At 53.9% G+C, this 26,531-nt stretch overlaps 9 protein-coding genes across 9 annotated transcripts; 3 read left to right on the forward strand and 6 right to left on the reverse strand.

The window, feature by feature from the left end:
• Positions 1 to 66: 66 nt before the first annotated feature.
• On the reverse strand, positions 67 to 1,063 carry VTN31DRAFT_4313 (uncharacterized protein; the record flags this gene model as incomplete). The annotated part of the gene is made up of 5 exons (XM_069404688.1): positions 67 to 98; positions 152 to 479; positions 542 to 616; positions 675 to 954; positions 1,026 to 1,063. The coding sequence occupies 5 exons, from the start codon at positions 1,061 to 1,063 to the stop codon at positions 67 to 69; spliced, it is 753 nt and encodes a 250-aa protein (XP_069261636.1).
• A 303-nt stretch (positions 1,064 to 1,366) lies between these two features.
• Positions 1,367 to 3,073, reverse strand: VTN31DRAFT_4314 (uncharacterized protein; the record flags this gene model as incomplete). Its single annotated transcript, XM_069404689.1, has 1 exon — positions 1,367 to 3,073. One exon carries the CDS (start codon positions 3,071 to 3,073, stop codon positions 1,367 to 1,369), a length of 1,707 nt encoding a protein of 568 aa, XP_069261637.1.
• A 3,578-nt stretch (positions 3,074 to 6,651) lies between these two features.
• VTN31DRAFT_4315 (uncharacterized protein) lies at positions 6,652 to 7,122 on the forward strand (the record flags this gene model as incomplete). Its single annotated transcript, XM_069404690.1, has 1 exon — positions 6,652 to 7,122. The coding sequence occupies one exon, from the start codon at positions 6,652 to 6,654 to the stop codon at positions 7,120 to 7,122; it is 471 nt and encodes a 156-aa protein (XP_069261638.1).
• Positions 7,123 to 7,242: 120 nt separating this feature from the next.
• VTN31DRAFT_4316 (uncharacterized protein) lies at positions 7,243 to 9,149 on the reverse strand (the record flags this gene model as incomplete). The annotated part of the gene is made up of 4 exons (XM_069404691.1): positions 7,243 to 7,750; positions 7,799 to 9,009; positions 9,063 to 9,079; positions 9,140 to 9,149. The coding sequence occupies 4 exons, from the start codon at positions 9,147 to 9,149 to the stop codon at positions 7,243 to 7,245; spliced, it is 1,746 nt and encodes a 581-aa protein (XP_069261639.1).
• A 273-nt stretch (positions 9,150 to 9,422) lies between these two features.
• On the reverse strand, positions 9,423 to 13,010 carry VTN31DRAFT_4317 (uncharacterized protein; the record flags this gene model as incomplete). Its single annotated transcript, XM_069404692.1, has 5 exons — positions 9,423 to 9,670; positions 9,724 to 11,358; positions 11,413 to 11,444; positions 12,578 to 12,747; positions 12,813 to 13,010. The coding sequence occupies 5 exons, from the start codon at positions 13,008 to 13,010 to the stop codon at positions 9,423 to 9,425; spliced, it is 2,283 nt and encodes a 760-aa protein (XP_069261640.1).
• Positions 13,011 to 17,233: 4,223 nt separating this feature from the next.
• Positions 17,234 to 19,481, reverse strand: VTN31DRAFT_4318 (uncharacterized protein; the record flags this gene model as incomplete). Its single annotated transcript, XM_069404693.1, has 3 exons — positions 17,234 to 18,056; positions 18,111 to 18,529; positions 18,579 to 19,481. The coding sequence occupies 3 exons, from the start codon at positions 19,479 to 19,481 to the stop codon at positions 17,234 to 17,236; spliced, it is 2,145 nt and encodes a 714-aa protein (XP_069261641.1).
• A 535-nt stretch (positions 19,482 to 20,016) lies between these two features.
• On the forward strand, positions 20,017 to 20,499 carry VTN31DRAFT_4319 (uncharacterized protein; the record flags this gene model as incomplete). Its single annotated transcript, XM_069404694.1, has 3 exons — positions 20,017 to 20,038; positions 20,090 to 20,151; positions 20,209 to 20,499. 3 exons carry the CDS (start codon positions 20,017 to 20,019, stop codon positions 20,497 to 20,499), a joined length of 375 nt encoding a protein of 124 aa, XP_069261642.1.
• Positions 20,500 to 20,521: 22 nt separating this feature from the next.
• Positions 20,522 to 21,503, forward strand: VTN31DRAFT_4320 (uncharacterized protein; the record flags this gene model as incomplete). The annotated part of the gene is made up of 2 exons (XM_069404696.1): positions 20,522 to 21,175; positions 21,222 to 21,503. The coding sequence occupies 2 exons, from the start codon at positions 20,522 to 20,524 to the stop codon at positions 21,501 to 21,503; spliced, it is 936 nt and encodes a 311-aa protein (XP_069261643.1).
• Positions 21,504 to 23,369: 1,866 nt separating this feature from the next.
• VTN31DRAFT_4321 (uncharacterized protein) lies at positions 23,370 to 26,250 on the reverse strand (the record flags this gene model as incomplete). The annotated part of the gene is made up of 3 exons (XM_069404697.1): positions 23,370 to 25,791; positions 25,841 to 25,889; positions 25,938 to 26,250. 3 exons carry the CDS (start codon positions 26,248 to 26,250, stop codon positions 23,370 to 23,372), a joined length of 2,784 nt encoding a protein of 927 aa, XP_069261644.1.
• Positions 26,251 to 26,531: the final 281 nt, after the last annotated feature.

Genomic DNA, 26,531 nt, shown 5'->3' on the forward strand with positions numbered 1-26,531 from the left:
CTGACTCATCGCCGGACCCTTCCTATGTATATAACTTCCGCTTCTTGCACATACGCATTGGGACGTCTACTGCTGGTTCGAGTTGATGATATCCACGACTGTACCTCGTTAATATCCCTAAAACATACCAAAGGTACGAAGGGACACTCACATCCCGGCTTCAGACTCGCCCCACCGACCAAGAAGCCATCAACGTCCTTCTCCTTGGCCAGATCGCGGCAGTTCTTCTCGTTGACGCTGCCGCCGTAGATGACACGAATATTGCTCGCCGCGTCGGTGGAGATCTTCTCGGTCAGCCATTTGCGGATCTCAGCGTGGACCTCTTGCGCCTGCGCGGTTGTGGCGACCTTTCCGGTGCCGATGGCCCAGATTGGCTCGTAGGCAATGACCACCTTGTCCCATTGCTCGGGCGTCAGCTGCTCTGCGACGGCGTTGAGTTGCCGGGTGACCACATCGATGGTCTGGTTCGATTCGCGCTCCTACAACGAATCAGTACTACTACCCTCAATAGAGAGAAAAGTAAAATCTTCAGTCATCTTACCTCCAGACTCTCGCCAATGCAGAGAATCACATTCAAGCCGCCCTCAATCGCCGCCTTGACCTTGCGGGAAACGAACTAGAGAAAACTGATCAGCACCACCCACTCGAGCATTTCGGAGCAAGAGTAGACCTACATCATCATCCTCCCGCAGCAACACCCTTCGCTCGCTATGCCCAATAATCACCCAATCCACACGAATGTCCCGCAGTTGTTCGACGCTGATCTCGCCAGTGAACGCGCCGTTCGGCTTATCGTAGACGTTCTGCGCGGCGACCCCGATCGACGGGTCGGCGAGCTGTCGGGCGAGAGGCAGATACAGCGCGGGCGGTGCGATGACGACCTGCGTGTTAGGATCGCGCGAGGCGGAGTTGAGGTTGTCGATAATGGCCTTGATGGAGTCGGTGACTCCATTCCTGGGGTGCGAGTTTGAGTTAACAGACGGGGGAAATCCTGAAAGGAGGGGCATGGCGGGGTTGGAACAAACATTTTGAAGTTACCTCCGACAAAGAATTTGCGCGGCATTGTGGCGGAATGGTGAGGCGGAGTTCTTCTCAAAGTACGGTACGGGAGAAAGGGACAAAGAGGAAAGGAATTTGAGGAATTGGTGGTGGTATGGGGTGAGATCGGAGGGAGAGAGGAGGGAGGAGCTCGGTGAACGGGAAGCGTTGGCGGATGAAGTCATCCTCCTAGATGTTCCGATTTCGCCAATTGAGCCCTAACTCATCATCCGACAACATGGTAAGGTTCATCATGTCAATATCCCGAATAAATCCCATTATACTAACTACTCGACAGTCCTGTTGCACAAAGGAAAATTACAGTCAGTTAGTAGTATCGCTCATGCTCATACTCCGTGATCCTTTGCGGCGTCGGCGCCCGTACAAACGGATAGCCGGGGTGATTCCTGCTTCTCTCCCAGTCCCTCTCCCTCTCCAAGGCGGCTATTTCCCTCTCATGCTGACGAAGCTGCGCGTCTCTTTCCTCAAGGAGCCGGCTCTGCAGCTCCTGTTCCCGGAGTCTGCGCTCGACTTCCAGCCCCAGGCGCTCTTCCAGCAGTCTTCTGCCTAGATACGAAGAGACATCATCCAGCGGCACAGCGCAATAGAAATTGCTAGGCGGCGGCCGCGCGCTACGAGCCGGGTAGATGTCGACTTGACCGGAGCGACCATAGTAGCTAGGACTATGGTAGTGTGCATAATGGGGGCTGAGGTTCGTGCCGAAGGAGGAGCCCTTGCGATAGTGCGTCCTGTAATATGGACTGTGTCGTTTGGATGAAGAATCTGAAGAAAGATGGACGCGGAGATTGCCTCGGGGACGCTGGTCCTTGTCCTCCACGTCCATCGCGAAGGTGCTGTCCGAGTAGCCAGAGAAAGAGTCGTCCTGCTCGAGGGACGCCCAGCTCCCGCTGTCGGACTCTGGTTGGGGGGATTCCTGACGGCGCCCTTTGGTTCTGGAAGCCGCGCCGTGATGGTCTTCTTGGATGATTCTGGGGGCGGGTACTGGGCGATGGCCGCGGTCCGTGTGGTCCTGGCCGTTGAGTTGGATGATTGGCACAGGACGGTTATCCCTGTTGTCACTGCGATTGTCGTGGATACTGTGAACGGGCTCCGGGACTGGAGGATGACAGTCTGGTGGCTGCGGCGGCGGGCGTGGCTGGTCGATAGTCACCGGTCGTGGCGGACCCTGCATGGGAAGATGAGGTGATTGATGAGCTGCAGCATGTGGAGGCATGTTGTTCCATGCATCTGATGCTGGATTTGGAGCCGGAGGAGGTGAAAACGGAGGGCCCGGCGGAGGCATGCTCGCGGGCGGAGGAGGAGGAGGGGGCCCAGGCATGGTACATGGCGGTGGCCCTGGAGGGAAAGGCGATGGCGCACCTCTGAACTCCGGCCCAACAGGCCTCGGTGACATTGCCTCGGGGCTATGCCCGTGTCTATTATCCAAACTCCCCATATCAAACCGAACATTCTTTGGAGAGCGAGGATTAGGAGGCGGCGCACCGCCCGGCCGCAGCTTCCGTACAATAATCACATCCATTTCCGGCGTCTCGTACTCGACCCCTCGCCATGTCCTACGCACCTCGCGCTGCTTGCTGCGGACGTACACGCAGGACCACTGAAATCGTGGATCCTGCTCCTCGCGCTCGCGGATGAGGTCTTCGACGTGCGCCCGGCGCTGCCTCCGCAGCGACGTATACTGCTCCGCGATGGGGATCTTTCGCCCTCGCTCGCGGACTTTGCGCGCAAGCTCGTCCTGGTGCAGATGCATCGGGCTGCGGGTTGCCTCGGTCCAGTTGGGGTTGGTGCTGCCGGCGGGCATACCGCGGTAGAAGGTCCATCCTTCGTAGTAGGGCTTGGAGGCGTCTGGATCTTGGTCTGGGACTGGGTTGGCGTTCAAGCCCGGATGTCGGGCCTGGGGAAAAGGTTGTTGAATGTTCAGAGACAGACCGGCCATGCCGTTGACCAGATGGTGCGGACCTGAAGGGCCTCCTACAAAAGCAGCGTGAGGTGGTCCTGGAGGAGTTGTTGTCATTTTTCAAACACTTTATATAGACCATCAGTGGACAGCTTCGTCGAACAGACAAACTAACAACATACCTGGCGGGCAGGACTCTTGCTCTCTACTTATAGTTTGAGTCATTCGGCGGGCCTCCCACTTCCTCATCCTCATCCTGACCCTGGACTCCCAAGGATTGTTCACGACGATGCAGACAAGTAAAGTACTTTGCTAACTCTCCTCTCTCATGGACAGCTCGGTCGGAAGTCTCCATTATATTTTTGAGAGAGCAGGCAGATAGTATCTCTCCCCCCATTCCCTATTCGCTCGGGCGTCATCAGTCTGCCAAAGAGATCTGGGGCAAATCCGCATGACTCGACGGGGCAAGGCAATCAAACTATCATGCAGGAAGCTGCCCAGTCTGCAGCGGTTCTGCCAGTCCCTGGATCAGCAATCACGCACCTCCTTTGTACATACTTGAGAGGCTCAAAGCGGTGATTGTGATTGGCTGGCAAGTTTGTCATGCAGGAGCTTGAAACAATCGAAACGAAGCTTTGATATGGGCAAGGTTGCCTTTATTTTTTGCAGCTTTTGACTCATTCAAGTTATCAGGTTGGGAATGATCCAAACCCTAAGAGCTCACCGATAATATTAGTAGATCCTGGATACAGAGGACAACTCATCCAGCTCCCATCTGCCATGATCCTTGTTTTGTTGAACCGGCCATGGTCACGCTCCCAAGAATAGACTGTATGACAGGAACCCTGAAGGCAACCTATTCAAACTCAATTGTTGCTTTACACCGCGCCCATTGTCAATTCCACTTCCCCAGTCGCCCAGAAACCCAGACCATCTATTCCGAGCCACAGCAGCCCCATATCACCTCTAGGCAGGAAGATTCCTGGATCAGATCCTCTCAGTCTAGATGAAAATGCCTTCCTATTGTAGCAGGCGAGGCAAACGCATTCAGCTTCCATGCAGCGATACTTGGTATCAGGGATCGGAAAATTGGGCAGCAGTAATTGACATGATTCCCGGATGTGGCCTACGGCGCGGAGAACAGGTCGGAGTCCGTCAATCAACGATTAACTGGCAGGTCAGATAGATTGGTTGAACTATGCTCCCCGGATTGAGACTAGTACTTCGCACTCTGTCGTATGACCGCGGGCATGAGTCAGTAGAAATCAGGTAGGTACTTACTAGGTCTTAACTTAGGGTGTGTGCCCGGAGTACGAGTACGGGTCCGTAGTTTTGGAAAGTGAAGCGCCTTTACTTCGATCAATTGTAGTAGGTAGTAGCCTCAATGAAGATCGTGTGATACTATCCCGGAAACTACCCCCAGTTCGAGGAAGTACATGGAGAGTACCTTAACTCGATTCACTTATACGAGTTGTTGTTGTAGAAGTTATTTCTGCCAGTAGTAGGTACTAGTAGCTCATCACCGGCGATCTATGTACAGTGGCCATTGGCCATCGTAGGTGTTCACTGTCGAGCCATTGGAGATGCACCTACACATAGTACTTTCAGAAAACCATGAAATCGAGAATACTGCTGGACGTGTTGATCGCATTGGGAGTCTATACCACGATTCGAGCACAATGTATACTACTGGCTGCTGTACTAGGCTCGATCAGTCCGTAAGTGACTGATGACGCAAGCTCGCTACGAACTAGTTGATTCTAGTAGAAATCACTCATAGTCCTTTACCGCCAAATAAGTTCCCCAAGTTGCTCAATCTTTATCGATAAGGTTATCACCCCGGACGTCGCAGCTACGAGGTGCTTGCTACTGGTAATGTTTGACCACTCAGAGCCCGATAGGTACCCCACGGCCGGGCAAACGATCCGTCCTCGTAAATCGTAATCCGATGTCATCAGCGCCCGGCGTCAGACCAGCACCACGTCTAATCAGCTGAGATCAGCGTTCGTATTGGCGAGCGGGCCTGTCTACTACGGAGAACTTTGGCACAAGACGGCCCGTTTTGGGGCCCATGGGAGGTTGGTCACCTGCAAAATAAAATCACGTGATGTCATATGCCCTGATTATTTGCCGTCTTGGGAACTCCCTAGGCTCAAGAGCCTGCGCTGGCTATGCTTTCAGAACAGATGAAAAAAAAAAGGGGTTGTGGCTGTGGATGAGATTATTAATTTCGCCATTATTGAGACGAATGCGCTGAGATGAGGCTGATGCAAGTAGACGCCTTGTTCTCTTTTCATCCACTATCAGACTGAATGTGAAGAGACAAAGCTGCATTGAACTGGCCAGCTTCAAGAGCACGCTTTGTATAACAATGCTAGGTCAAAGAAATCAAAGGATTTCTTTTGAAAGTAGAAGACATTGTTGCAGCATAATGCCTTGTCTGGCTCACCGTTCGTCCATAGGGACTGTCTCTAGAGCTCCAAGCAAGCCGGGTATAAAACAGCCGAAAGATCCCACGGATCCGGCCATCAGCAACAGAGATTCCAACAGCTTCCAGATTACAATCGTTGAAATCGATCCATCAATCAAGCGCACTCGAAGGCTCAATTCAACTCAACTGCTCGATCAGACCAAACCCAATCAGCAAACATGGATATCAAAATCCACAGCAACAACTCCGCCAACATCAAACGCGTGCAAAAAATCCTCTCCAGCCAGGGCGAGCGATACGTGCATCTGCGCGAGATCTACCTGGACCGCCTGCCGCAGTTCACGGAGGCGTTTTCGCGCTGCCCGCATGAGGCGCCCGGTGGGTACCGGTACGATTCCGCCGGCTATCAGTTTGGGTACGTGACGCCCGAGGGTTCGCAGAACGGCACAGAACAGCAGACAGAACAGAAAAGGGAAACCAAAACGCGGTATGACTTTTTGTGTCCGGATGCGAAGCAGCGGTATCTTGTTCATGGGATCTTGGGCAGAGGGAGTAAGTCTACCCTTCCCGGCGCCTCCTGATTGTGTTTGTTGGATTGGTTGTTGACCACTGATTTGATGATTAGCCTCTGGACTCGTCCTCGCCGCCCGCGGCCCTTTGGATCAACCCCTCGAGCAACAGTCCCAGTGGGCCATTAAGCTCGAACACCACTACACGGCCGATAACGATGGAAAGCCCGTCGCCATCCGCATCAATGGCGTGGACTCGGATTACCGATACGTGCCCGAGGAGGCGGTGTTCATGCTATTCGTCAAGAAGGATGAGCGATTCCCCGCGATCGACTCCGTTTACGTGCACGGCCAGTGCGTCGCCTCCGTGATGAGCTCCGCCTACGACGGAGAGACGCGCGACCGCGGGGCCAACGCCAACCGCACCAGTTTCCGACGGTACTACTCGTTCAACGGCGAGGCCATGACGGATAAGAAGAAGCCCAAGCTCAGCGAGGTCGAAGTCTGCAAGGTTGCGAGCGAGTTCCTCGGCGCGCTCATGTATCTGCGGGACATGGGCATTGTTCATGATGATCTGAGTCTTAGGAATTTTGTCGTCAAGCAGAACTTGGATGTAAGCAACCATTCTCCGATTGGAACGAATTTCTATTCTGATGCTGACATCTGTCTAGGTCCAAGTTCTCGACCTCGGTCTGATCCGAGTTGGCCGCTCCCGCAAAGAGTTCCAGGCCTATGAATTCATCTTCACCCCTTATATGGAGTATCAGATGCTTCCCGAGGCCGCAATCGAACTGTCTAAGCCGTCCTACCATACCGACAGGCCGCATCAGTCAAACGTCTTCTACCCCCATGACGTCCGCGGCGAGGATCAGTGGAAGTTCGCTTGCATCGTCTACGAGTTGGCCCACGGCTACGCACCCTGGGAAGACCCCGAATGGAACGAAGAAATCGACAGCATCCGTCACTGGGGGTTCCACACCGAGAACGAAAATCCGAGGGCCAAGAAGGCCAGTATGAAGCAGCGCCGCAAACGCATCATCAATGACGACGTGCCCATGGCCGAGGGACTCGATCAAGATTGCGCCGATGTCCTCCAGTCCCTGCTCGCCCGAAATCCTGACATGCGGCCCGATCCCACAAATCTGGACGCGGTGGCCAGTTTTCCATGGTTCCAGGGCCGATGGGTGGATCAGGGCCCATTTCAGCGTCGACATCCTTCGACCTAAGACATATGCGAGTGTTCGAAGGTGACGGTTATCGAATGTTCTCTTCCCCACGTGCCCTTTATATAGCTTTAGAGTTAATGACAATTAGTTGCAACCCCACGCCTCCTGTGTCGTAACACATCACCAGCCCTCGAAATTGCCGAATCCTCCTCCCGTTCGAGCCTTCTTCTTCACCGGCTCGCTAGCAACGGGAAATTCACCATCGACAGACTCGACAATCTCATCCTGCGCGCCGGACTTTTTCTGCTCCGCCAGCGCAGCCTTCAGGTACTTGCCAACTCCCGTGCTTTCGCCAGAGCCGTTCGTCTTCGCACCATCCCCAGTTCGGACCCGCTTCCCGGTCCAGGTGATTTGGTCGTCCAGACTTTCCGACTCTTGTTCGGCCGCAGCACCCTTGTTAGCAGGGTTTTGCTGCTCCTTCTGTTTGCTCATGAACTCCTCGAACGGGTCGAGCAAGACAGTCACTTCTTTGATCCGGATATCTGTCGTTGGCTTGTGATTCGTTGGGTCAACAGGAACAAGTTCCATAGCATTCAGGACTTGAGATGACGGAGAAGGATCATCGACCAGTCGTCCGAAAACCGTGTGTTTGTTGTCAAGATGCGGCAGCGCGCGGTAGGCAATGAAGCTGTCGAGGTTAGCGACCAACTCCGAATATATTGTGATGTAAACATACAATTGACTACTATTGGTGTTCTTGCCCTTGTTGGCCATGCTCACCGTGCCCCGGGCATTATGCTTGTAGGGCCCCTGGAACTCGTCCTCAAAGTTCTTCCCCCAGATACTTTGTCCGCCGCGCCCGGTCCCTGTCGGGTCGCCACCCTGGATCATGAATCCCTTTATGTTCCGATGAAAGATGACGTCCCGGTAATACCCCTTCTTGGCCAACTGAATGAAATTCCAGACCGCTTTCGGCGCCCAGTCTGTGTGCAGCTCGATGTTCAAATCGCCCATCGTCGTCGATACTTGCACGTAGCCCTTGTTCTTGACGCGTCCTCGCTTCAGCAAATATTGCTCGTCGGTTAGTGTCGCAAGCTCCGTCGCCGTGCGCGGTGTCAGTCCTGTGCTAGTCAACGACGCCGCTGTCAGACCCGTCGTGTGTCTGGCAGCATTGTAAGGGACCGGTTTCCCAGAAGTCGTCGTCGTCGTCGTCTGCTTGGGCCCTTCCCGTTTCGTCACCGTCCCTGCCTTGGCGTCTCCTTGCCCGCCGGCCTTCTGTTGTTGGGCTGCAGTCCGCTCAGCGCGCGCCTTTGCAACCGCCTCCTTCGCCTTGAGAATCTTGGCCGAACTTCCCATGGCATTCAAATTCACATTCTCCTCCCGCTCCCTCTTCTGCTCGTCTGTCAACCCGCTCTCCCCGTCCTGCAGATACTTGAATGCATTCAGGTTGCGGCTCTCCAGATTCTGTGGATCCTGCAACGTGATGATGTCCTTCCGCCCAAACTCGTGGTCCGACACCAGGTCGCGCCACATCTTGGGCTTAATATTGAGCCTCTCAATCGTATCCCACGCGAACACGTTGCCCGACGGTCGCAGCGCCACGATGTGCGTGTTATCCGTAAAGGCCTTGAATGTGACCGGGTCGACATACTCGCCAGCATCATTCTTGGCAAAGTTCAGCTTGATCAGATCCGAGCTCTTGAGCGGCGTCCCGTCCACCGGATTCGTTCCGTGCTTCTTGATCCACGGTATGATGGTCGTCAGGTCGAAGATCGTTCCGTTCGCAGTGCACACCGGGTGCGAGAACGGTTGCAGCGACAGCGCGCAGAAATTGAACGGCAGTCGCCGAAACTCCGCCGGCGCATGCCCGCCCTTGCGGCTCCTCGCGGCGCCGGCCCCGACGCTGGCCGAGTAAGCGTCTTCAGAGGCCCATTCTGAGTGTGTGATCTGTGGCGAAGGTAAGCAGCTGGTCGGAGATGTGGATTCATGGAGTCACATACGTAGAGCTTATCCGTTCCTGGAAGATAGATTAATTATATGTGTCGATGCAATCATAATAGCAGCATTAGATACTTACCTTTTCCCATGGTGCGCGTTGATCCTGATCGCGTTGATGCAGCTCTGATCTCTGCTGGAGCCTGGTCCAAGGAGCAACTCTCTTGAAAGGACGCTAACCTTTTAGGGATAGGGTTAGGGTTAGGTATTTGATGCCTGAGGCTACTACCACGGGATTCTGATTCTTCACGCCGATGACAATTGACCTTGATCCGATTCCAAAGTACTAGTACATAACACCTAAACCCCTGCCGTAGCCTAACCAACCTTCAAATCCCAAACGCCAGTGTCGAACCAGCCCGAACTCAGGATGCCGCAGGTTGATACACCAAAGGAACCACCCAGCGGTTCCCAAAATCCACACCATGGCTCCGGCGCGTGCCGTATTTCCTCCACACCACTTGGCTGATGCCGACGTCAGCGACGGAGAGCTGCCACGAGCTGGCTACGCCGGATGCAAACGCCAGCATCACGCCGGTCTTGGGCGCCCCGAGACATACGACCGACTTGGGTTTGACCCATGGATGGGAGCCTTGAATACTGCCTGCATCGCCTATCCCCTGGGTCAGAAACTTAGCTCGTATAGTGAGTTTGATGCACACTTACCAGTAAATGCTGAGAGGCCAGAAGGAATGTCAACCGAAATAACATCCGCGTTGCTTCGATTCACCCAGGACATCATCTCAAAAGCCGTGGCCTGACTGTCGGTTCGAAGATCGTCAAAGGAGAAATGAATCCCGAACAAGGCATCTACAATCAAGTCCACGGTAAGGTCCGATGACGGGAACTGCGCGGACAGTTCTTCCCATTTCAAGACCTGGCCACCGATCTTCCTGAATATTTCTAGGTGCTTTCGGCAACTCTCCAGCAGCTCCGCATCGTGTTCAATACCCAGCAGGCACACGTTGACTCGATGCCCGCGATTCCGCAGATGCCGGGCAGCTGATATGGCACGGGCCCCAGTCCGATGGTTACTAGTAAGGATAACCACTGTGGCTGTTGCGGCGTCATCATGTAGCTGAGTTACGGCCGCCTCCGCGATGCCACGCCCGGCATTCTCAACCATCATATCCTCCGTCAGCCCGTACTCCGTCATAGCCAACTGCTCCACTTCTAGCATCTGCAGCGGACTGACTGTAGGACACGTTCGGTTTGTCGTTGTCAGCTTCAAGGTGCCGGGAGGTTGATTCGGAAGAGCGGCATGCCCGACAGTGTTCGGGCCTTTCAGAGGCCGTGTCCGATCCCGCGATCCATGACTCCGGCTGGTCGGCTCCTCGCATGTCTCTGGATCCGTCTCTCCCGCTTCACTGTTCCACTTGGGAGGCGTTGTATCCAATACATTCTCGGACCAATGTAGATTTTTACCGCCATTCGTGCCGGGCCTGGCCCTTCGATTAAAGCTCACCAAGCGGTCTGCCTCGGCCGTCTTGTCTCCTCGACGGATCTCATCAAACACGCGTCGTTTATCAAATTTAGACAGATTGCCCTCGAAATCAAAGTCGCCCATCTCTTGGATGTCCGTCGCATCCTCGGTTGCCCATCCATTGGGATCCTCCGCGTAGGACTTCCTCCCGGATCGGCGCGATCTCCCCGCCGATCTCGGCACGTACTGATCTTCTGCAGGGTTTCCGGTATGTGCTCGTGGCTTTATCGTCTCGACGAATGGCGTGTGTCGCCAGCCGTTGTTATTGACGGATTGATCGTTGTCACCACTTCCGCGACCTTGGCGATTCTTTTTAGTTCGCCGAGAACGTCCTTTTTCAGTATGATCGATGTCATCTTCTACTCCCGCAAGGTCCTTTTCTTCCTGAGACGCAGATCCACCAATTTCCTCATTCTCCTTCAGCCGGGCATGATTGAGTGAATCCGCCAGTTCCGCTATTCGATCAGACCCATTCCTCTCCGCGACTTTTGGTGTAGGAGTCGTCGGCTCGATTGGATGGATAGCCGCAGCAGCGTCCAGCTTGGGATTGACAACCGCCTGGGGTCGGGGCTGTGCAAGCTGCGGCGATTTCGAGTAGCTCAGGATCGCAGGGTCTGCCGGCGCCGCAGGGACGGCATCCGAAGCCGCCACAATCGCAGGATCGTGCAATGGCGCTTGGACAACATCCCGACTACTACCATGCGGCGGCAAAATCATTGTACTCGTAGTAGGCGTGGTCGACGACACTTCGAGATCCAAGATGCTCGGTGCATCAATCGTGTACACGGGAAATTGCTGGCCAGTCCATAGCAGCGTCACTGGCCTGATCAGCATGCAACGATGGAAGGTTTCATCTTATTCTTTGTCCGTACCGTCTTTCAAGGTCAACCGCTGCCCGGCCACACTGGCGACAGAGCCGCGAATCTGTGCATTTGGAGGGGATTTCAGGGTCACAAGGACTGTGTATCCGATGAATTCAGACTCCATCATGAAACGACAGCACAAACACAAAAAACAAAAGCTTGCAACAGGGTTCTACATAGCAGCCAATGTTGACATGGCAGCGTGGGATATTGAAACTTGCGTGGACAAAGCGGCCAGCTCTGCCAGCTCAGTGCGAGTCACGTGCTCATACCTTATCGATAATAGATAACAAGTCACGTGACTGATGACGCGCGGCTGTCGCGCGCATGCCCTGAAACGAATGGAGCCTTGCCGTTTTGGGCAAAGATTAGGTAACCTAAATACATCAACGCGCTCAAAAGGTTTCGGTTGCAAGAGAGCAGAGAGCCTCGAGGAATTGTTGAGCAGCAACTCCCTACAAAAAACCTCTACGGACAAAACCTATCATAGAGATTGAAGAAAAAAAAAGTGTACCGGAATGGGTCGTTCCTCTGAATCGACTGTCACGGTTATATTCTCCTGCCTCTAGGCATGTGGATGTTGAATTATGGTAGAGCATGTCACAAGTATCAGAGGAGTTGGATGCCAACGGTAAGACTAATGTCAATTCTCACTGAGTCTACTTGCCCATCCATGTGGGTGGGAGTGACCTCAACTTATGCACATCATCTGACAAACGAAATGCAAAGAGACAAAGGAATGACAAACAACAGAGTGAGAAAGGTACTCAAAGAGTGACTGCGATTCATCAGATAATCAACAGTGGAAGAGGGCATACTAGAGAGGGCTTGCAGGACTGAAAAGAAATGGACGAATAAGTGATGTACTGCTTAGAACCATTTTAGATGGGTGACTTCCCACCCTCTCATTAGATGTTTCTAACCACAGAGCCACGGAGATTTGCAGTAAAATTTTGGGCTCCTCCATTGCTGTTAACCTGGACGGCTCGGACCTTGAGAGCAAGAGGCCGAGCCGCCGAGGCTACACGAGCAACTCGTCCAGGCACGACAGGAGTACATAGTATTGTCCGTCAGTTCTCGGGACGCTGGGCGTAGACAACATAGCTGCGGATGATATTTGTGGTTAGTTGTCTAGTGTATAGCAAAGCCGGATAATAGCTACGGGGACACTCACAAGTCGAACATCATGTGAATGTTGCGGTTCCGGCCGTCGGCGCGGGCCTTACTGGCAAGGACAATGACTTCCTCCTTGGTCCACTGCTTGAACCGCGTCAGAGGTGCCAGGGCTACCGCCTCGAAGCCGTTCGCTTCGGCCTGGGTCTGGTTCCAGGCGCCGACTTTCTTCTGTCGAAGATGTCAGTACTGAAGTGTCATCGATTTACTGTTTGGGGGCAAAGGGGATAACTGACAAGATGGGGATCCTTTGGCCAGACGCCGTATGGAAGCACAAACTTCTCAACATGGATGTTCACGAACCCGGCCTCCTTGAACCATTGCTCCAACTTGGGCCCGGGACGCACCTCATAGCCAGCCTCCTCGAACGCGCCCCAGACTTCGTCGTAGTATTGTTGGAGCGCGGTGCCGTTGAGACTGCCGTCTGGAGACATGGGATAGCCGTCCCGTCCTGGAATTCAACCCAGCCGCCGGGCTTTACTGATCTGTTTCTTGGTTAGAGTCAAGAAAGAAAACGGAACAGTGGCCAGCATACCGATAGCACTCCTTGATCAACTTCCCAAAATCCTTGATCGAGACGGCCAGAAATCGCGCGTGGATGAAGTCAAAGGGGTCGCTTTCACATGTCCACTCCGACTCGATGTCGTCCACAAGGAACTTCACATTCGGAGGAACCCTGCAAATCCCCGTCAGCCCAGCCACTTAGATACGAGTTCTTATGCTAAACTGACAAAGTCGGTTGAACCGGGCTCAAATCACAGCCGATTACCTGGCACGGCCAACATCCCGTCTCAGCATTCTGTCTACCTGGGATCGCTTCCCCTAGTATTCCTTACCTCGGCCTCGGGATGTTGGTCCGCTTCAGTGAGTCAGCATCCGGGATCACCAATACCAACGAGCAAACTTACCGAAATCAATTGCCCAGATACCTGTCCCAGTCCCCAGATCAATCACTCGTTGCGGGTTCTTGATCGGGGCCAGGTAGAGCTTGCGGTGCATTAGTGTGAGACAAAGTTCGTGAACAATGTCCAGGCGGTCATTTTCGGTCTCGTCGTTAGGGAGCAGATACGCTATGAAATAACGATTAGCTTGCAGCTCTTGGTTGGTCAGGCAAGAAGCAAGTCTTACACCCATCGCGGAATTTATGATATCGTCGGCCATTCTCATGGCGATAATCAAGCACCGATGACGTCAGCGATGCACTGTACGACGACCTGTATGTTGACGAACATGTGTGAGTATGCTTTTGGGATCTGGAGCGCCATGGCGTCACATTACATACAGTTCATCGCCATAAGAAGAGTCATTGTCATACTGAGACTCCAGTTAGCAATGCATTCTGGTGTACCGCAATGGAGAGCTCTCGTACCGAGGTGTCCACTTCAACGTTTGCCGGGGCACTGTTGGCGGTGGTTGTTTGTTCCCGAGCAGATGGTTCCGTCATGGTGGAATAATCCTCTGTTGAATTCCAGGAAGGTCGATGACTGACTGATCACACGTCAACGATTCAAATAGAAAGTACTCAGTTCGTGATTTGAATACAAGACCCTTCGGAACAGTTTCCGAGAGCTGATCTCAACAGCCAAAATGTCTTTGTACGTTGCACCTCTGGGACCAGCGGTCGCTGCCTCGGATCAGTACTATTTGTATGTGCGCAAGTGAATAACCTACTTACCTACGGACCTGGATGCTCACGTTAGTTCTCCGACGGCGTTGCTGCACCTCTGCCAAAATGGTAACGGCTGGCACCGCATGGGGTAAATCGTGACAGGGGTGTCTAATTCCAAGCACTTTTTACTGTACCGGGTTTGCCCTCTCCACCAACTGAGTCAACGTGGACTCCATAGCACAGAATATGAAGGAGTAGCTACTTCAGGGAGCAAAGACACCAACTGACCAGGGACCAGGGACATGGATTCGGGTCGAGGAGAATTCCTGTCACGAAGAACTTGGGCACTGCCAGTGGCCTCTGGAAACGGCCGTACGTCGGGAACGTTGGGGTTGACAGGAGGCGTCTCCATACTCGCATACTACTATGCTTGAGCTGCCGTAGAGGATGGAGATCCTTGTTGATGGCGAGTGATGTCCGGAGTACTAGTGTACGAGTAATCTCTTTGTGATCGGGGAGTGAGCGTCGGTTGAGCCAGTCGAGCATTGGAAGCACTCAATGGGCTCGAGGTCTGGATTGGTGTGCACATCACCACATCCCTTTGCAACTACTCGTAGTCCCTCCTGCCAATCAGCGCTGCCGGGTCGAGGTCCTCCTGCTTCCCCGACGGCCCGACCTGAGCCTAAACGCGGCGGAAGAAAAATAGCCACTGTAACCTAACTTCATCTTGACAATGAGGAGAACCACGTGATAAGCAACCCCTGAGATAGGCCTAACCTACAGTAGGGTGTAGGGGCCGCAGTTAGTGGGCGGAAATAGGAGCCTTCACATCTACCGCTCCTTGGTTCGGAGCTTCGAAAGTGCCAACGCCTGTTTTAAGGGCATCGACCTTGCAAAATGGGCAGCGACAGGTGCACTTTGGATGCGTTCATGCGCCTTGCTTCCGAGATGCTAGATCCAACAAATCATTGGCAGTTGGTGACGGCCACTGCAGGGACTGTGACGTTCCTTTCTCTGCCAGCGATATCATTTCGGATATACCTAACCTTTGGGCTGGTGTACGAAAATGACGAGCAGCAATATGATTGTCAGAGCGACGAGCAATTTTCTCGTCCATCATCATGATATGGTGATATGCAACCCGTCGATTCCTCCGAACTCCGAACCGTGTCGGATGCACAATCGGGTAGGGAGCGGTCGACTGAGTTACCCTTGCTCACAGTTTCGGCGTTCGATTTGGAGCCGTTTTCTGATGAGCAGCACGCACGGTGACGCACCCGACATGAGTTGCGTGTGATTTGGTTCAGAGCGCGGGTAATTGAGGTTCGGAAGGACGCAGGATTCCAGGGTTTCCCGGAGCGGCTGTATGTGCCGCATTTCGTCATTGAAATGGATGATTCCCCATGACCTCCACTGTGTATTTCAAGTAGGTCGTCGTGGATATCAGACCCCTACCTAGCGTGGGAGACACAGTTGATGTTGTTGGATTTATGATCGGCGTTCACGAACGAGGAGGCCGGTTATCACCGCTGGTGGCTATCATGGAAATGAGGCACCACCGAGGACGTTTTAGGCGTAGAGTATGAGGAGACGGTGGCAGAAAAAGTCAGGCTGCTCATTGGCAGAGTAGCATGATGGACACCAAAGGACGGTTGAAAGCAGTCAATAAGCCTAGAGCATGTAGAGGAACGTCTTCGGCTGTGTTTATTCACTCGAAAGAACAAGATTGCGACCGGCAAAGCAGGAAGATGATTTAGCTAGTAGGCCTTCTTTGAGATTGTATGGTAGCACCTTTTCGTAGCGAGTCTTCTTGAGCGGAATCCCTGAGATACGAAATACGAACAGTATGACGGACGATAGGGGCAGCGGCGTCCCCATATATAGGGATAGTATAGTTGAGTTTATGGTCCCGCGGGATTGCGATCGGCGGGCGTAGGTACTGTACTTCAAGTGAAGGTAGGACTGCGAGATGCCGCTCCGGCCATGACTTTGAGAGTCGACTGAAAGTAGCGACTTAGCGAGCAACAGTTCTTCGCGTACGTATTAAATAGGAAGACTATTCTGTTGAGACAAGCAAGGAATGGACGGTTGAAACTTGGTAATCTCTCTGTAGGAGGAAGTATACAAGTCTCCTGTGACCATTCATTTATGTACCTACATAGAAATGGACAAGTTTGAGGGCGTCTGATCAAAAAAGTGACCTGACCACCAGGCACCAACCGTAACTAGACCTCTGGTCTGGGCCTTGATCGAATTTCAGGGTCGTTAGTATGCGCACTCCTTCGGTCCCTTTCATTCACTTCGTTCGTTTTCAGGGCACTCATCCCATCGATAAAATGATACCTCAGGGCTAACCAACCTATCGATTGCGTGGCGTGATAAGGGTGTCCTCCTGCTGGAATCCTAAATCGATCAGATGGTTTCGACTGACGGACCTTCTAGGGCGTGTTGCATTGAAATATTCGCCCCGGGGAATCAAACGTTCTTCATTCGCGCTGCAAGAAGCACCTGACTACTAAGTATCACTTCCAGCTTCTCGCAAGCTACTACTCTCACGTCACTTACCCAAGTCGCCGCTGAGTCTGGGAGATCGCACGGTTGAAGAAGCGGATTCATGCGGTTGGGGTGGTGCACGAGGACTTCCGGTTGGATAGTATGCTTTGGAATGGGAATTTAGGTTAGTTCTGATCGTCGAGTTTCATCGCTGCCGAATCGATTGCTCGCTGGCGATGGAAGGAAAAAATCTCCGATGACGATCTCATCTGGAGTCTAAGGACCTGTCGTAATAAATTGTCCAGATGCAGAATGACTAGTGAGTTGTAGTAGGTTCCGGTTGTGCACGCTCCCGCTCGTAGGTTGGACCTACTTTCAGATGCAGTAGTCCATGTATGTCATACATCATGTCAGTGTGTTTCGACGTCGACCCTCCCACAGACCCAGTCAGTTCTATGTACAGCAGGGTATCAGAAAGCTGTATCTCGATGGAATGAACTCGAATAATAGTCAACCCCCAGCATGAGACCCAACTTAATACCGACTCATGCCGGTTCACCAATCGTCGTCATAGTCATCTCCAGAATCATCCTCCAAAAAATTCGCCGCGGACGAGTAGTTCTTCTTCTTCTTCTTCAGGACGGAGCTGACATTACCCAGGTTCCTATAGAACTCGACCACCTTGGGATGAACCATCACCTTCTTCGCATCGAATCCAGTCACCTGGAGCCCCTCCCGAGAGGTTGCCCGGCTGAGAGCGACGTATGCCTGGCCTCTCTCAAAGACACGGCCGAGATCGACCTTAACCCGGGGCAACGTCTGTCCCTGAGCCTTGTGAATGGACAACGCCCATGCGAGGATCAGAGGCACTTGGGTACGCTGCGCCTGCACTTCTCCGTCGGGCAGCTCGATTTTCCAGGTCTCCGGTTGGCAGAGGAAATGCCTCTCCGTCCCGTCTGGCTGGACGAAGGCCACCAGCGGCCACATGCGGCCCAAGTTGACGGAACCGCCAGAGATTTCGATGGCTCGTGCTCGGGCTCGGTTGATTCGTTCCTCGCTATACTTTTCATCGCCACCTCGTGTGAAGCCGCCCTCATAAGTATTGATGTACCCATACGTGATTGAATCCATGAAGGCAACGACACGGCCGATCGAGCCATTGACGAGGTTGTCATCCGGCATGTTCTTGATGAGCATGACCTGTGCGCCTTTCTTCAATTGGATCGTTGGGGGTGCCATGCAGTTGGATAGCAGTTTATTTCGAAACTCAACATCTTTGATCGATCCGGAATCCTGGGCGTTGTAGGTCTGGACGTCCCCAGTTAGCCGACTCATACGAAGGTTGTTGGCGCGCTCGACCTCAGCGCGAGTAGGAAACCTGCATTGCGGTAAGAACTTAGACCATAAAGAGGGTCGAAAAGTCAAGTCTTACAGCTCCGTGGCCTCCAGTGAATCATGAAATTGCAAAGGCCGAGAAAGTTTCTTGAACCCTTCAATCGTTTTCTGGCTAATATTTCCGAGCCGCATTTCATTCAGCATTGCGGCAAACTCGGGATCTTTTTGCCGGAAAATCCGCGTTAAGAGAACCGTATGTTGAATGGCCGTGTTCCACGACGAAGCGGCAAACGCAAACTTGGCCTCTCGACTGGAACCCTCCGGCACAGGAGGTAATTGGAAAAAGTCGCCGGTGACAACCAGCTGAATGCCGCCAAAGGGTCGCCCGTTGTTCCTGATTCTTCGCGCAATCTCCTCCAATTTGTCAAAGAGGTCCCCATCAACCATGGAGACTTCGTCGATAATCAGAACCTTGGTGCGCAACCACCGATTGCGGGCCTTTTGGTTCATGCGAACCTGTGGACGGTCAAATTGCAATCCTATAATCAGAGCTCAGCAATCGTACCTTTTTGACTAATTGCGAGGTAGATTCCTTTCCAAGGCCAATGCCAGCGAAGCTGTGCAAAGTCACACCTTCGATATTACATGCAGCAAGACCGGTAGATGCGGTGACAGCAACACGGTCCGGCTCCCGCCTATATTTTTTCTGGAGTTTCTTGATGATCTCCCTCATCAACACGGATTTACCGGTCCCAGCCGAACCAGTGAAGAAAATGCTTTTTCCCTGATCGACAACGGCTTCAAGCACCGCTTTTTGCTCGTCGCTGAGAAATATCTCCGGTACTCTGCTGCGGGGCCCGGGTTCAACGACATTTTTCGGTCGTTTCTTGTTCTGCTTGCGAAACTCTCGCTGCTCGTCCTTGAGCGCGCTGGCGGATTTGTCCCAGAACATTGTCTCCTTCCTTGGTGTTGGCGTCTCTGGGTGCCTTTCTTCACCTTTTGCTTCATCTGCAAGCCAAGGAAGGGTTCGGGACTTCTGCTGATTTTGTGGCGGAAGATAGTGCCAAGGGGGTGATGACGACCACGGGATGGGAGTGCTGCTTGGCGGAACCGCGGAGTCTGCTAAACTCGCATCGTTCTGTGCTTGGCTCTGACTTGTTGATGCTGCAGGCTTTGGGAGAGTTGGCGACTGGGACGTCTTGGCCATGGAGTGGGATGGCCGAATCGGGTCTGGAGAGTCAAAGTCCAGATCAGAGTCATTGTCAAAATCGTTCTCATCGAAGTAGACCGAGTCGTGGAGCGAGCCCAAGGCTGACGACATGCCGCTAGCTGTCTCCAGCTTTCTTTTCACGCCGGCGACCTGCTGCGTTTTCCCGACCGTCGTCGCGCTGTGCGTGTTCAAGCGAGCTGATTTGAACTGGAGCGGCTTCGTGGGTCCGGGATTGTTCTGAACTGCCTTATGAAACATGGTTTGCGCGTGAGGCTCCTCGAGGGCGACGGTTGAGGACGAGAATCGACCAACACCGAACGGCGCTCGATGCAGCGAAGAAATCAATTGCCTTGGAGACACCGGGCCCCGAGTCGCCAGCGTGCGAGCAGACATAAAACGAGTGAGAAAAACGCGGAAAAAAGTGGAGGTAGCTACGGGAATGGCATTGGGCGGTTCTGTAAACTCTCGTCGCGTTTCTCGTGCGGCACAAGAACAAACGTTGCGGCGCGTGTCAAGCGTGGTTCCACAAGCCGAATGCCCTGAGGCTGTTTCTCGTCACGTGAGATAAACACTCGCAGAACCACGTGATAACCTAGGTTACCTAAGTACGGAGTAGGGTGTATGTGTATCTATGTATCGATGAGTTAATGTGAACAAGTTACCGTCCTTAGGTATTTCAAAATGGCGATATATATCTAGGCGATCACGTGCCTGCGCGTCCAGACGCGGAGCGAAGACGCAAAGCGGACACCCCTCCACTCGCAGTCTCGCAACTACGTCGATACAATGAAGCATGGCAGATGGGACTGTCGCGGGTGAGTCAATTGATGTCGTTTGAGTGCCTCCGTGTGCTAACATTGGTCCAGACAAGGAGCGCCCTCTCGCCGGCGTGGTCCTCTGCTTCACGTCCATTTCGCCAGAACAACGGGTACGCAAGACCTAACTGACAATGAGATCACAGCTGACTCGGGAACCTTTCAAACAGTCCCAACTAGTGGACTATGGGAGGCAAATGGGAGCAGCCCACGAGTTCGATCTGACCTCGGACGTGACGCATTTACTAGTCGGCGAGGTAAACACAGAGAAATACAAGTTTGTGGCGCGAGCACGAAGCGATGTCGTCGTTTTGCTGCCGGAATGGATCGAGGCTGTTCGACAGTCATGGATGCAGGGAGGGGACACGGACCTGAAAGCCCTGGAGGAGAAGTATCGAGTACCAACATTCTACGGTCTGAAGATCTGTCTGACCGGATTCGATGACAGTAAGTCCGCCTGATGCGCTCGACATTGAAGGAAGGATGGGGTTAGCTGATGGGATACGGGGGCCGGAAGTGGCGTACCGGAACTACCTTCGGAAGACGCTGTCAGCCAACGGAGCTGAGTTCAGAAAGGACCTGACCAAGTCGGTCACTCACCTGGTCGCGAAGGAGCCGAGTGGGGAAAAGTATAAACATGCGAGGGAATGGAAGATTCATGTGGTGAGCGTGAAATGGTTTGAGGACAGCATGGAGCGAGGGATGGTGCTCGATGAGTCCCGGTATGATCCCACGTTGCCGGTGGAGAAACAAGGGGTCGGCGCCTGGGAGCGTGATGTTTCTCAAAAGCCCGTGAAGCGAGAGCCAACTGGGACATCCGCAAATCCACGTGCCCGCAAACTGCGCAGGGTGACTAGCAGCAAGCTAGGCGACCAGAACGAAGGCATCTGGGGAGACATAGTAGGGGGCGGCTTCACTGTAGAGCAGAACCCGGCCACGACCGTTCCCCCGAAAGAACAGAAGCCGCCGCTTGCTGCGCAGAGATCGAAATTACAGACTGCCAGGTCCTTTGTTAGTGACTCAACCGTTCCGGACAAACCAGTTAGCAGTTTTCTGCTTGACAATGACGCAGATGAGGAGCCGAAGGGCTTTTTGGATGGCTGTCAGTTCTACATTCATGGATTTACCTCTAAGCAAGTAAGTCGATTGCGCCATCTCTAGGGGACGAGTCTGACTGGTGTAGGTGGTCGTTTTACGCAATCACCTGGAAATCAACGGTGCCCAGGTCGCGGACTCGAGCCAAGTGGCAATCAGCGGCTTAGGGGCAGGTCGCAATTTTCTTATTGTACCGCATAAGCTTCCGCGATCGGAGATTCCGACGATTGGACGCGAGGAAGAGTACGAAACCGTCACAGATATGTGGTTGGAACGGTGTTTGGATCAGAAGCGGCTGGTGACTCCAGAGGCTCATGTTACCAGCACTCCGTTTCCGTTGTTTCCGATTCCAGGTAGGCGGTTCTTTTAACATCTCTTTGCATCGGATACTGACAGGAGAAGGGTTCGACAAAATGCGGATCTGCTCCACGGGGTTCGCTGGGATTGATCTGCTGCATCTGTCGAAGCTCGTCAAAGTTATGGGTAAGTATCAGTGACGGGAGCGCAGAATCACGTTGACCTTCCAAGGCGCTACATATGAAGAGTACCTAACACCGAGTGCCTCGGTGCTGGTATGCAATGATGCGCGCACCGCGAACGCAGAGAAACTTCGGCACACGGCGGAATGGGGCGTGCCGGCCGTCTCTGCGGACTGGCTCTGGATCTCGGTGCAGACGGGACAGAAGAAACCGTTTGAACCGTACCTTATTCACGCGAAGCCGTCGCAGTCGACCAGGATTGACGAGAAACCATCTTTGCGCCCACATGTCGAGGCAAGAGACCGCGAATCAGTCTGGCGACGAACGTCGATCTCGCCGGAGAAACACGGCAGTATGCCTCCGCCGACCAACGACACAAGCGCGGCGACATCCCCGCACAAACCAACGGACGACGATAAGGACGAGAAGCAAGAACCGGACAAGCCCGACGCACCCTCGTTGAAGAAACCCCTCTCTCGGAGCTCGTCCAAGGTTCTCGAATCCGCCATCAACAGCTTCCTGAAACAAGCGCGGGAGAGTAACAACAACCAAAACAACACCTCCGGCGAATCCCCTACAAAGAACAACAACAACGGTCCACAGTGGAAACGCAGCGTCCTCGGCCGCGCGCTCTCCGGAGCTTCCACGACGTCGACAATGACCAATCTCACCACCGGTGCCGGCGTCCCACGCGGCGCCTTTTCTCGCACGAGTTCCATCGACACGCTCAACGAGGACGGCTACGGCAGCACAATCGATGAAAGCACGAGCATCCAGCACGACCCCAGCACCAAGACGAGCCGGAACAACAGCTTCCTCTCCACCACCGGGAAGCCCACAACCGGAGGAGGAGGAGGATACATCGACTCCCCGGTCCTGGAAGACGAGGAGCCCCCGCCAACGACACAGCTCAATTACGAGGATCCAGAGTCGACGCGCATGCGCGAGAAGATTATGCGGCGGGCAGCGATGAAGGCAGCACGGAACAACGCCGCCGATGATCAGCAACAACAAGAACAACAACAACAGCAGCAGCAGCAGCAGCAGCAGCAACAGCAACAGCCGAGCATGACCTCGACCACTACTACGAAGCAAGCCGTGATCATGGACGAGTTCGATGTCGATGGCCACCGACGAGCAACACGCCGCAGTAGACGGTTCGCGGAAAAGGAAAAAGAAAAAGAAAAAGACAGGGAAGGGAAACGGATGCCGTTTTGGGATGATGATTCGGAATGAGCCAAAACTTTTTCTTTCTTCTTTTTTTTTTTTTTTTTTTTTTTTTTTTCTTGCTCTTGGGGTAGTTCTTGCGGAATAAACTGGGCATTGGGCGGTCACTTGCTCGATTCAATGATTGCATACAATGGAGTTTAGGGCTTGGTTCGGAGTCTATGTACATACGGCGTCGATGGAGCATGGAAATACATCATGCATGATATAGGTAGTTACGGTACAGGAATCAATTTGGTATACAAAATATACATCATGAGAATCATGAGATAATGAAGCCAAGAACAGCAAAACACGGAAATACAGAATACATGGATGCATGATGATTGTTACAGGATTCCTCGTGACGGACATGCAATCCTTTTTTTTTTTTAGCCTTTTTCCTCCCACGGCGCCATGCAACGCCGCCAGTGTCAAACAAAAAAGCCATACAAGTGAAGAGAAATGAAACGAACAAGGATGAAGAGAAGGGTATACATAACAGTTGTCTCAAAAGGGGTATATATATAGATAAGGATACATAAGAGAGATCAAGCCAAAGCCCCCGGCAGCGGCGGCTCCAGATCGACACTCTCGACAGCCTCGCGTTGCTCGCGCGACGCGCGGAGCAACTGCGCAAAGTACTTCGCGGCAGTCTCGCTCTCGTTCTTTGACCGAGTGACCGACTCTTTCCGTCGGGCAAGGTCGTCGAGGCCCTGCGCGAGACACGATTGGAGGTTGCCGGCCGGCATGCGCAGTACACGGCGGACCTCGCCACTGATCCGCGCGGCGTTCGCGTGCACGTAGTCGAGTTCCTCGAGGCTGGTGGCCAACTTGCGTGACAGGCGTGTCGGCAGCGTCTGCGGGATCGTCGACAGGACGTATGCGACGGCGAGTGCTGCGGCTGCAAGGAGGCCGGGGACGAGAAGTCGTCGGAGGAGGTTGTTGTTGTGCACGCCCCCAACGACTCGCGCGGCGCCGAGCGCTCCGTCCAGCCAGCCGAAGCTTCCACCGCCGAGGGCGCGCCCACCGAGCACGGTAACGACCGTCATCGCCATGCCGGTGCCGGCCACCTTCTCCTGTCGCTCCCACAGAGATTGAATGTCGAAGAAGTCCCAGAACTCGACTTCGGCATCCACCTGCCGCGCCAGGGCGTGTCGGCGTTTGCGGAACATCATATCTGCGCGGAAATTGAGCGGTGAAAAGCGGTCCTCGCCCACGTGCAGGATCCCCAGCTGCTGGATGAAGTTCACTCCCTGGACCGTCTTCGCCCGCGCGTAGTTTTCGCAGTGGTCCACCGACGCCGAGATCTGATCCAGCATCGCCGCTTTGAGGTCCTCCGCGAACTGCAGGGCCGACAGCAGGCCTGGGTACGCAACGCCGAGGTCCGCCTTCGCGACCTGCGAAATGGTGCGGTTCAGCGTGGTTCGGGTGTAGTCGTACACATCGGTGCACGTCGTATCGATCTTGTTCTCCATTTCCTGCTCGAGCTCGGACTTCTTCACCTTGCCGTTCTCGTATGCGGGCACGATTTCGTCCAGCTCCGCCGTGACGCGCTCCAGCTCGGACTGTGCCACGTCTCGGTTGACCGCCGCCAGGGCGTTCAGGTCGGACAGCACGTTGAGCAGGTACGTTCGGGCCGGAGCCAGCTTGGACCGCGCCCGCTTCTCCAGGACAAACCGTCGCAATGAGCTCTCCAAATGCTCAAAATCTCGGATCCGTTGTCTCTGATCCTCTCTTTGTTTCCCCTTGTCCTTCCCTTTTCCTTTGTCCGAGTCGTCACCCCCTTCATCATCGGATGGATCCGAGCCACCTCCACCGCCGGACCCCGACCCGGAACTAACCACGGCTCCCGGAGCCATGGGGATGGCGTTGCTGGACACAAAGTGGACCAACTCTCCCGCATCCTTGTACGTTTGAGGGCTCATTTTGGCTACCTGCTCCAGAATCATGCGCTGGCATCGTTGCTTGTCGCGGATGTTGTCGAAGCCGTTGACGACCATGAAGATATACGCCTTTTCGTGCGCCGCATTCATGATAAAGTCCCGTGCAGACAATGTGAAGTGGTTCGCTGCCGACACAACAAACACTACCACGTCGATCTCTTCCTGTCGAGCAAATACCGCTGTGGTCTTGACGGAGTCCGAGTTCAGACCCGGCGCATCGATTAGAGCAATGTCGACAACGCCGTTGTTGAGCAGAGACTCGTCAATTGGCCGGATGTCTTTGATATAGATTTTGCACTGCATGTACTTGGTGTTGTCCACTACGATATTTTCCAGCTCTGACAGGGGGTAAACGTCGTAGGTGCTTTCGTCGTTGCGATCGTACTGTTTATCCTTGTGGACCGCGTGAACTTCTTCGAGGCCGCCATTCTCCCGCGCATCGAGGACTTCGCAAAAGATACTCGTGCACGGTTGCTGGTCTACCGGCAGGACGTTTCGGCGCAACAGTGCGTTGCAAAATGTTGACTTTCCAGCATTAAGGTCACCAGTCACCAACACTTTGCTCGACGTATCCTCAATCCGGTCTCGCAAGGATAGCAGATGCTTGATGCTCTGACTGATCTTGCCGTCTAGTAATGACGCTATCGATGTCTTCTCCAGGGAGTGCACCAGCTCTGCCTGGGGCAGTGCGCCGAGTTTAAGGTCTAACTTGAGAATGGAAAACTCCTGCGCGATTTGCGGCGTGATCAAGCGAGGCTCCGCGGTGGCTGCACGGCGCTCGGCGGCCGTACTGGACTCGCCCTCGTCATTACCTAGCGACGTTGCCACACGTCTCAGCTGCTGGGGGCGCCGTGCCATCTCGTCGGTCATCCCCTCGGCGGCGGACTGAGTGTGCTGCAGGGTGGGACGTTGTGAAGGCTGGATGGACGGATAGTTGACAGGCCACTGGCGGTTCATCTCCTGTAGCTCCTTGAGGGTCTCGATGGTCCGATTAATCGCACGGTTCAACTTGGTGCGGTTCGCGTTACTGGCACCGTCAGCTTCCGAATGCTGTTGTGCTTCGCCACATCACTTACTACTGCAGCTGATGGACGTGGCTTGCCAGCGCTTGTCGCTCCTGCTCCGCTGCAACGAGTCAGCTCTGCCATCCGTCCCGCGGATCTCCGCACATACCGGCTGGATTAAACTCGCCAGGACGCGTTGGCGTGTGCGCTGGGGTCGGCCGGTCTTCCAGCAGTCCGGCGCGCCAACGGTCCTCCCCAGCACTCTCGCCGGAGATACTGCCTCCATATCCTGAGTCTCGATTCAACGACGCCATGAGGGCCTCTGCCTCCGTCGACATTGTCCCGTTCCCGACTGTCATATACGGCACGGGGGCCTGCGGAACCGAAAACTCCGACTCGGATGGCTCATCATCTTGTCGCCGCTTCGAGGAGGATTCCCCGGAGGGCGGTTTGCCCTTGTACGGAAAGTATTCCTGGCTCATCACTGGGGCACGGGGTGGGCGACAACAGCGATCAGCTAACGGGAGCGGTCTCCATGAACAACGTCCGTCGCATTTGATCCGGAGAGATTTTTTTCGGGGAGATTGACGGGGCTTGAGTTATGCAAGCATCGAATTTCGAGATGGAGGGTTGCGTTACTCGATGATGATTGACTATTCCTGATTTGGTTAGTGCAGTATCAACATTTCTTGGCATCTTCATGGTACCCGCCGCGCTCCGCCTTGATGTCAGCCGCTAATTATGTACAGTACTGGTATCTAAA

Source organism: Thermomyces dupontii, assembly GCF_041956625.1.
Source record: "Thermomyces dupontii strain NRRL 2155 unplaced genomic scaffold VTN31scaffold_3, whole genome shotgun sequence".
Lineage (NCBI taxonomy): Eukaryota > Fungi > Ascomycota > Eurotiomycetes > Eurotiales > Trichocomaceae > Thermomyces > Thermomyces dupontii.